This window comes from Argentina silus (assembly GCF_951799395.1).
Source record: "Argentina silus genome assembly, chromosome: 2".
In the NCBI taxonomy this organism is placed as follows: Eukaryota; Metazoa; Chordata; class Actinopteri; order Argentiniformes; family Argentinidae; genus Argentina; species Argentina silus.
Window position 1 is genome coordinate 34,855,821 of NC_139656.1, and position 10,330 is coordinate 34,866,150.

Sequence of the window (10,330 nt, forward strand, 5' to 3'; positions counted from 1 at the left end):
TTCCTGCTGTTCCAGGATGAGAGCTCTGTTCAGGCTCTGATTGACGCCTGCATCGAGGAGGACGGGAAGCTGTACCTGTGTGTGTCCAGCCCCACCATCAAAGACAAGCCGGTAAGACACACACACACATACGTACACACACAGACACACACACATATACGTACACACACACACACACACACACACACACACACATATACGTACACACACACACAGACATTGTTTGAGCCCCCGTCCTCCGATTTCTACCTCCGCCAGCCTCCCCTGGTGTGTGTTTATGCTTTCATGACAACATCCATAGACACACACACACACACACACACACACACACACACACACACACACACACACACACTGCTGACGACCATTGTGGTCGTTGACTTTGACTAACAAACGTATGTAAGTGAGGCTTTACATGTGGTGGATGTTTCACTCTGAGGACACGTGTGTGTGTGTGTGTGTGTGTGTGTGTGTGTGTGTGTGTGTGTGTGTGTGTGTGTGTGTGTGTGTGTGTGTGTGTGTGTGTGTGTGTGTGTGTGTGTGTGTGTGTGTGTGTGTGTGTGTGTGTGTGTGTGTGTGTGTGTGTGTGTGTGTGTGTGTGTGTGCAGGTCCAGATCCGGCCCTGGAACCTGAATGACAGTGACTTTGTGATGGACGGCTCTCAACCTCTGGATCCCCGGAAGACCATCTTCGTAGGCGGGGTGCCACGCCCTCTCCGTGCAGGTAACACACACACACACTGATAGAGACAAACACACACACACTGATAGAGACACACACACACACACACACACTGATAGAGACACACACACACACACACACACACACCCTCCTCTATGGTGTATTAAAGGCTGTGAGATTAGCACTGATTTGATTGCGTCAGTGTGTGTGTTGAGGTGGTCGTCTTAGCGACAGTACTGGATTGGTCGTGGCTCATCATGATAATGGACTCTCATTGGACAAGGTCATCTGGTTGTACAACCACAACACCACACCTGAAGTGATTCACTCATGATTCCATCAATATGGGTCACTAATAATGTGTGTGTGTGTGTGTGTGTGTGTGTGTGTGTGTGTGTGTGTAGTGGAGCTGGCTATGATCATGGACAGGCTGTATGGTGGTGTGTGTTACGCGGGCATCGACACAGACCCGGAGCTCAAGTACCCCAAGGGGGCGGGGCGTGTGGCCTTCTCCAATCAGCAGAGCTACATCGCTGCCATCAGCGCCCGATTCGTTCAGCTGCAACATGGAGAGATTGATAAACGGGTACGAGAAAACCCTCCTCTCTCTCTCTCTCTCTCTCTCTCTCTCTCTCCCCCTCTCTCTCTCCCTCTCTCTCTCCCCCTCTCTCTCTCCCTCTCTCTCTCTCTGTCTCTCTCTCTCTCTCCCTCTCTCTCTCTCTCTCTCCCTCTCTGTCTCTGTCTTACAATCCAAGCTGTGCTTGATCTCAGATGGTTGTGTGTGTTGTGTTTGTGTCTTTGTGTCTGAACATGAAGTGATGACATTATTTCTGCCAAGCAGACGGTCAATTCCACGATGTGTGTGTCTCTCTCTCTCTCTCCCTCCCCCCCCCCCCCTCCCTCCCCTCCTCCCCCAGGTGGAAGTAAAGCCATACGTCCTGGATGACCAGCTGTGTGATGAGTGTCAGGGGACGCGCTGCGGGGGGAAGTTCGCCCCCTTCTTCTGCGCCAACGTGACGTGTCTCCAGTACTACTGTGAATACTGCTGGGCTGCCATCCACTCCCGCGCCGGACGAGAGTTCCACAAGCCGCTGGTCAAGGAGGGCGGGGACAGACCACGACACATCTCCTTCCGCTGGAACTGAGAGAGAGAGAGAGGCAGGGGGGAGAGAGAGGGAGAGAGGGAGAGGGGGAGAGGGGAGAGAGGGTGGAGAGGGAGGAGTCGCAAAATCATTGTACAAATAAATGCACTTTTCTGTTGCTGGTTCCTTTTAGCTCAAATTTAAAAAAAAAAAACTACATTCAATTAAATGATTAATATATATATTTTAAAAGATTAGAAAAGAAACTGGAATTATTATTATATATCCCAATATGTCAAGGAAGGAGAAGACAACGTGTGATACAGTTTCATTGATATTTTTATTTTTTATCTGTATGATTTTATACCATTTCTTTTTTTTTTCTCAGTGCAAATATATACTAGAAAAGATCAGGCTTTTTTAAATTTGCCGCCCTATAACTCGATTGGCGTTTAATTGCCGGTGAATCAGAATGCAGGATGCTCCGTTGTCATTGGCCGCGGCGGACGCCAGGGCGAGCGTGAACAGGAAAGGTGTTGCTAAGGAACAGTGCACTTATTTACATGTTCCAAAACCCAGTCGTTCACCAAAGCTTCGTCTTCACGACAACGCAAGAAACAGCTACAGTCACACACAAAAACAACGGCTTCTTTCCCAGAACAAATGTTTTGAACCTTTTGTTTAAAAAAAAAACAAAAAAACCACGATAATATATTTGATGTTACTTGACCAGATTGATTTGATAACAGCGTTTAGTTTGGGTTTTGGTCTCCATCTCGACATGCAAAAACTAATACCTCACCTTTAGCTGCTACGCTGCTAACGAAGGCTTCCCTGATGACCAATCAGAGGGAAGCGGGCGCTGACGGGAGAGAGAGAGAGGGAGGGGCACGGTTTTATAGACACTGCTTTGTCACTTCCTTATTTTTGTAAATCCGACCACCAGAGTTGTTCAGTGAGAACCGACCGACCAACCAGGGTGGTTTATGAACAGAGCTTGTTATTATTGGGGAATGTATGGCGTTGTGGGCGGGGTAGTCCCCCCCCTCCTACTAGCTACGAGATGATTACCCCCCTGCTAGCTAGGAGATGATGCCCCCCCCCCAGGCTCAGGCCAGGGTTGTGACCCCCTGTTGCCATGTCCCCCTGTCCCCCTGTCCCCCCTTCCCCCCTGTCCCCCTGTCCCCCTAGATAACTCAGCCAGTGTTTTTAAGCATAAATGAAGATAATCGGTGTGATGTGCTCTACTTACTTACTACATGTGTCCCTCCCCCTACGTCCCCCCCCCTGCGTCCCCCTCCCCTGCGGTTTTCTCACTCCCACCCAGACCGCAGAGACCAGAGGTACACCTTCACTAGACCAGAGGTGACACCTTCACTAGAGAGGTGACACCTTCACTAGACCAGAGGTGACACCTTCACTAGAGAGGTGACACCTTCACTAGAGAGGTGACACCTTCACTAGAGAGGTGACACCTTCACTAGAGAGGTGACACCTTCACTAGACCAGAGGTGACACCTTCACTAGACCAGAGGTGACACCTTCACTAGAGAGGTGACACCTTCACTAGACCAGAGGTGACACCTTCACTAGAGAGGTGACACCTTCACTAGACCAGAGGTGACACCTTCACTAGAGAGGTGACACCTTCACTAGACCAGAGGTGACACCTTCACTAGAGAGGTGACACCTTCACTAGACCAGAGGTGACACCTTCACTAGACCAGAGGTGACACCTTCACTAGAGAGGTGACACCTCCACATGGTGTTTAGGGAACCAAAGAGAGGCTAGTAGATCATTACTGTAGCTCATTTCTGTTCCCTTTTGATGATGTTGTTGTTTTTTTAATCTTTTATCTTTTCTTTCATAAATAGTTTTCAGTTTTCAGTTTTTCTCTCATTTCGATTCTACCCTTTCCTTAAGATGGACTTCAGCAAACCAAAGATTGGCATTGAGAGTAGATAACAGTGCTAGAGACCACCTCCCAGAGACCACCTCCCAGAGACCACCTATGGGATGTATTTAGCTTCCGGACACACAGGCCTTTTACCACAGGGAACTGAGACGTCAGTCGCTAGGCAGGTGTGTTGTCTATGGCAGGGAAAGGTCTGCTACAGGTCTACAGGTCTGCTGCAGGTCTACAGGTCTGCTGCAGGTCTATAGGTCTGCTACAGGTCTGCTACAGGTCTGCAGGTCTGCTACAGGTCTACAGGTCTGCTGCAGGTCTACAGGTCTGCTGCAGGTCTATAGGTCTGCTACAGGTCTGCTACAGGTCTGCTACAGGTTTGCTACAGGTCTGCTGCAGGTCTGCTACAGGTCTGCTGTAGGTCTATAGGTCTGCTACAGGTCTGCTGTAGGTCTGCTGCAGGTCTGCTACAGGTCTGCTGTAGGTCTGCTGCAGGTCTACAGGTCTGCTACAGGTCTGCTACAGGTTTGCTACAGGTCTGCTGCAGGTCTACAGGTCTGCTACAGGTCTACAGGTCTGCTGCAGGTCTACAGGTCTGCTACAGGTCTACAGTCTGCTACAGGTCTACAGTCTGCTGTAGGTCTGCTACAGGTCTGCTACAGGTCTACAGTCTGCTACAGGTCTGGGAGGTTCACACACATCGCTGAACTAAGACTCACATTTGGTTGGTGATTTCTCGAGTCATTACGGTAACTCAGTCTACAGCGTTGTGCATGTCAGGGAGTCAGGAGGGTTGTAGAACTTGATGACGCTCGCGAGGAACGTGGCGTTGCGCTGGCCTGGCGCCGTGGGGGCAGGTCGTGGGGGCAGCGGTGGACATTTTAGAAATTAAAACACTTTTTGAAGAATTTGCTGTTAATGAGATAAAAAAAAAAAAAAGATTATTTTCTACATGGCTGCTGGTTTTTGGTCCAGTGTTTTCTAGCTAAATTATTTTGTCATGCACATGTAAACATTTATTATGCACTACTTTTCTAAATATTTTTTTTTCAACAGTCATTTTAGGCACATTTTTCACAAATGGGAAAACTCCTTTTTGCAATACCTCAATTTTTCACATTGTGAAAGGTAGCTTTTGTACTTTTGTTACTGGGAGATCTGCTATATGGAAAATTTCATTTTAAGAAAAAAAAAGTGGAGTGATTTCAATATATATTATTTTCAATTATGCTTTTTATACATTTCAGTGCTGAGAAATCTTTCAAACTAAGTGCGCACTTGTGTTGACGCGACTCCAAATCTACAGAAGACGAGATCAAAGCGTGTTAAAGTGTTAGATCTCGTACGCTTCAGGACGTTTCCGAAGAATCTGATCTGGACAGCATGACGAGAACACGTTGTCATTTAAAAATTAACGTTAATGTTTGGGTAAACGGCAGTCTCAGCTGGACTACCGATGTTCTGCTGGTCTCCTCTCCGTAGCTGGGATAGAACGTCTAGAACGTCTAGAAAGGAGAATGCAAATGAGGTTCAGGCTGATGGCTGAACCTGGTATCACAGGAATGGATGTTTGGTGTTTAGATATGTTAACATTTGAAAATCTATATTCTTGGACTTGCCACCTAGCTCCTATTGTAACCCTTAGCATGCATGACAAAAAAAAAACCAAGAAGATAAGTACATGAATTAGCTTTGAAATTAATTGTTGTGGTTGTGCACCAGATGTTTCTCAACTTTAATTTGTTAAGGACACCCCCCACTCCCTAACCCCCGACCCCCCCCACTCCCTAACCCTGACCCCCCCCCCCACACTCCCTAATCCCCCCCCACTCCCTAACCTCGACCCCCACCCCCCACACACCTCACTCCCCCACTTGTTAATCTCTTTGCCTTCCCCATACTCAGTACTCAGACCTCTGCAGGATGCACAGAAAAAAAATATGAGAAAACAAGAAAAAAACAAACTCTAAATCCAATTTTTTTGTAGACTTGAGCATCTTCTAGGACACTGTTGAAGGCTTGATAACTCATCCCCGCGGTATGAGGAGGTGGTCACGCCTCGCCGGAGAGAGAGAGGGGAACTTTAAGACTTGAATGTGGTAATTGTTGCAAGTTAACTTCGAGTTGTTATGTGCAATACTTTTTTTGAACTTTTTTCCAGATAAAGACTCTTTGCAATGTAATTCTTTAATGCCATTTTTAATTGCAGACATTTAAAGAAGATGTTAATATGTTTTTCAGTCATTTTCTACTGTTATTGTAATCCTTTTCATGCTGGTGTTTGTAAAAAAGAAAAGAAATCAAACTATTTGTACTAATATAAATAATTGAAGTTATTTTTAAAACATTAAAGGTTTTGTGCTCATTTGCTTATTTTGTTTATTTCAAGCTACTGTGATTGATTGCAATGTAATTATTAGGTCAATAATGTATTTAGCTGTTTATTGGTATATTTTTAATTGGAATGTATAATTAATTTTTATAATTTTGATCAGATTTTTGTTATATTTTTGAGGTGAAGCTTTTAATATGTTAAAGTGTCTAGTTTTTACTAATTGCTATATTGTGCTCCACAATATATGGTTCACATTTTCTGAAGGAAAATAAATATTTAAATATTTGTCTGTTAATGATGTTACTTAATGGCAAAATTTCAATAGTTTTTAACTGTGTATGGGAAGGTTGTTGTATTTATTAATAGCATTTTTTTACTTAAGATATCACCTTAATTTTTATTGTCATTTCACTTTATAAGTTCCTATTTTTGTATTTTCCTTTCTAATTAAGTTATGTAATACGATGTCCATATTTCTAGGAGTTGGTCTGTAGAAGTGCTAGTGAAATGAAAAAGACAAATCTAATGTTATTTAATTGTTTGCAGCCAACTATTTATAACAGTATGCATCATTTTTAAATATTTGTAATGTGAAATGTTGAATGAATAAAACTTAACTGTGACGACATGATTCGAACTGTGTCTTTATTTCTGTGTGTTGAAACTGTGGAGGCTGGTGGAGGTAGAAATCGGAGGACGGTTGGGTTGGTACTGGTACAGTGTGGGTTGGGTTGGTTCTGTTGAGGTTGGGTTGGTTCTGTTGGGGTTGGGTTGGTTCTGGTACAGTGTGGGTTAGGTTGGTTCTGGTACAGTGTGGGATGGGTTGGTTCTGTTGAGGTTGGGTTGGTTCTGGTACAGTGTGGGTTGGGTTGGTTCTGTTGAGGTTGGGTTGGTTCTGGTACAGTGTGGGTTGGGTTGGTTCTGTTGAGTTTGGGTTGGTTCTGTTGAGGTTGGGTTGGTTCTGTTGAGGTTAGGTTGGTTCTGGTACAGTGTGGGTTGGGTTGGTTCTGTTGAGGTTGGGTTGGTTCTGGCACAGTGTGGGTTGGCTAGCCCCCGGAAGATGAAACCCAGAATTAATTCAGATGTCTTTGCTACACACACACATACACACACACACACACACTCACACTCACACACACTCAAATCAGGTCACAATGACTTATTTACATTCAACTGTGGGTGTGTGTGTGTGTGTGAGAAAGAGATGGAATGAGTGTGTGTGAGAGAGGGAGAGGTAAAATGGTGACCACCACAAGCAGCAGTTGCTAATTTCCGCATCAAAGTAACCTTTCATATTTCATCAAGTTATTTTGCACCCGTTCATTATTTCCTTCCCGAGGCTCAGCAGGGTGCCTACTGTCGTTAGAGTGTCCTTTCAATGTTCTAGAACGTCCCTGCACTGTCCTCTCAGTGTTCTAGAACGTCCCTGCACTGTCCTCTCAATGTTCTAGAACGTCCCTGCACTGTCCTCTCAGCGTTCTAGAACGTCCCTGCACTGTCCTCTCAGCGTTCTAGAACGTCCCTGCACTCAGTGTTCTAGAACGTCCCTGCACTGTCCTCTCAGCGTTCTAGAACGTCCCTGCACTCAGCGTTCTAGAACGTTCCTGCACTGTCCTCTCAGCGTTCTAGAACGTCCCTGCACTGTCCTCTCAACGTTCTAGAACGTCCCTGCACTCAGCGTTCTAGAACGTCCCTGCACTGTCCTCTCAACGTTCTAGAACGCTGAGAGGACAGTGCAGGAACGTTCTAGAACGCTGAGAGGACAGTGCAGGAACGTTCTAGAACGCTGAGAGGACAGTGCAGGGACGCTCTAGAACGCTGAGAGGACAGTGCAGGGACGCTCTAGAACGCTGAGAGGACAGTGCAGGAACGTTCTAGAACGCTGAGAGGACAGTGCAGGGACGCTCTAGAACGCTGAGAGGACAGTGCAGGAACGTTCTCTCAGAACGTCCCTGCGTCCCTGTGCTGTTTCACTTATCTCACCTGCATCTATAAAACACAGCTGATTAGCAAATGAAGCCAGTCGATATAGAGCACATTTGTCACCAAGTATGACATTGAATTGATAATGTATTGATGATAATGTATCAATAATGTATTGATAAGGCTGTAGGAATGCCTTGGATAATGAGGATTGATTGCTCTGTCATATTTCCTGTATTCACACCAGATATGGTCATATTTAGACTCAGACTCCCTCTGCTGGTCTGTTTCAGTACTGTTTTATGAAATGATGAAATCAAGGGAACATTGGAGACAGAAAGAGGCTCCAGAAGTCCTCGACTAACCCCTAACCCTAACCCATGGAACCTGCCAGAAAGTCATTGGGTGTGCTGCAGGGGAGGCTGGGGGAGGTAGAACACCAGGGGAGGCTGGGGGAGGTAGAACACCAGGGGAGGCTGGTGGAGGTAGAACACCAGGGGAGGCTGGGGGAGGTAGAACACCAGGGGAGGCTGGTGGAGGTAGAACAGCGGAGGCTGGGGGAGGTGGAACACCAGGGGAGGCTGGTGGAGGTAGAACACCAGGGGAGGCTGGTGGAGGTAGAACAGGGGAGGCTGGAGGAGGTAGAACACCAGGGGAGGCTGGTGGAGGTAGAACAGGGGAGGCTGGTGGAGGTAGAACACCAGGGGAGGCTGGTGGAGGTAGAACACCTGGGGAGGCTGGGGGAGGTAGAACACCAGGGGAGGCTGGTGGAGGTAGAACACCAGGGGAGGCTGGGGGAGGTAGAACACCAGGGGAGGCTGGTGGAGGTAGAACACCAGGGGAGGCTGGGGGAGGTAGAACACCAGGGGAGGCTGGTGGAGGTAGAACACCAGGGGAGGCTGGGGGAGGTAGAACACCAGGGGAGGCTGGTGGAGGTAGGTCACCAGGGGAGGCTGGTGGAGGTAGAACACCAGGGGAGGCTGGGGGAGGTAGAACACCAGGGGAGGCTGGTGGAGGTAGAACACCAGGGGAGGCTGGTGGAGGTAGAACACCAGGGGAGGCTGGGGGAGGTAGAACACCAGGGGAGGCTGGTGGAGGTAGAACAGCGGAGGCTGGGGGAGGTGGAACACCAGGGGAGGCTGGTGGAGGTAGAACACCAGGGGAGGCTGGTGGAGGTAGAACAGGGGAGGCTGGTGGAGGTAGAACAGGGGAGGCTGGAGGAGGTAGAACACCAGGGGAGGCTGGTGGAGGTAGAACAGGGGAGGCTGGTGGAGGTAGAACAGCGGAGGCTGGGGGATGTGGCACACCAGGGGAGGCTGGGGGAGGTAGAACACCAGGGGAGGCTGGTGGAGGTAGAACAGGGGAGGCTGGTGGAGGTAGAACACCAGGGGAGGCTGGTGGAGGTAGAACACCTGGGGAGGCTGGGGGAGGTAGAACACCAGGGGAGGCTGGTGGAGGTAGAACACCAGGGGAGGCTGGGGGAGGTAGAACACCAGGGGAGGCTGGTGGAGGTAGAACAGCGGAGGCTGGGGGAGGTGGAACACCAGGGGAGGCTGGTGGAGGTAGAACACCAGGGGAGGCTGGTGGAGGTAGAACAGGGGAGGCTGGAGGAGGTAGAACACCAGGGGAGGCTGGTGGAGGTAGAACAGGGGAGGCTGGGGGAGGTGGAACACCAGGGGAGGCTGGTGGAGGTAGAACACCAGGGGAGGCTGGTGGAGGTAGAACAGGGGAGGCTGGGGGAGGTAGAACAGCGGAGGCTGGGGGATGTGGCACACCAGGGGAGGCTGGTGGAGGTAGAACACCAGGGGAGGCTGGTGGAGGTAGAACACCAGGGGAGGCTGGGGGAGGTAGAACACCAGGGGAGGCTGGTGGAGGTAGAACAGGGGAGGCTGGAGGAGGTAGAACACCAGGGGAGGCTGGTGGAGGTAGAACACCTGGGGAGGCTGGGGGAGGTAGAACACCAGGGGAGGCTGGTGGAGGTAGAACACCAGGGGAGGCTGGGGGAGGTAGAACACCAGGGGAGGCTGGTGGAGGTAGAACACCAGGGGAGGCTGGGGGAGGTAGAACACCAGGGGAGGCTGGTGGAGGTAGAACACCAGGGGAGGCTGGGGGAGGTAGAACAGGGGAGGCTGGAGGAGGTAGAACACCAGGGGAGGCTGGTGGAGGTAGAACAGGGGAGGCTGGTGGAGGTAGAACACCAGGGGAGGCTGGTGGAGGTAGAACACCTGGGGAGGCTGGGGGAGGTAGAACACCAGGGGAGGCTGGTGGAGGTAGAACACCAGGGGAGGCTGGGGGAGGTAGAACACCAGGGGAGGCTGGTGGAGGTAGAACACCAGGGGAGGCTGGGGGAGGTAGAACACCAGGGGAGGCTGGTGGAGGTAGAACACCAGGGGAGGCTGGGG

At 49.3% G+C, this 10,330-nt stretch overlaps 1 protein-coding gene and 1 long non-coding RNA gene across 3 annotated transcripts in view; both read left to right on the forward strand.

Moving 5' to 3' along the window:
* Positions 1-1,834, forward strand: part of LOC310823853 (cytoplasmic polyadenylation element-binding protein 4-like) — a 7,732-nt gene extending 5,898 nt beyond the window's left edge. For both annotated transcript variants that reach the window (XM_083696725.1, XM_083696726.1), the window contains 4 exons: positions 1-111; positions 609-723; positions 1,086-1,267; positions 1,599-1,834. The exon at positions 1-111 is cut by the window's left edge and continues 8 nt beyond it. In XM_083696725.1, coding sequence (XP_083552851.1) covers positions 1-111; positions 609-723; positions 1,086-1,267; positions 1,599-1,826 — 636 coding nt within the window. In that variant the 3' untranslated portion in view covers positions 1,827-1,834. The remainder of the gene's footprint in view (positions 112-608; positions 724-1,085; positions 1,268-1,598) is intronic.
* Positions 1,835-1,900: 66 nt separating this feature from the next.
* On the forward strand, positions 1,901-6,633 carry LOC310819345. The gene is made up of 2 exons (XR_014554765.1): positions 1,901-4,274; positions 4,351-6,633. It is a non-coding gene; the product is annotated as an uncharacterized lncRNA (long non-coding RNA).
* The last annotated feature ends 3,697 nt before the right edge of the window (positions 6,634-10,330 follow it).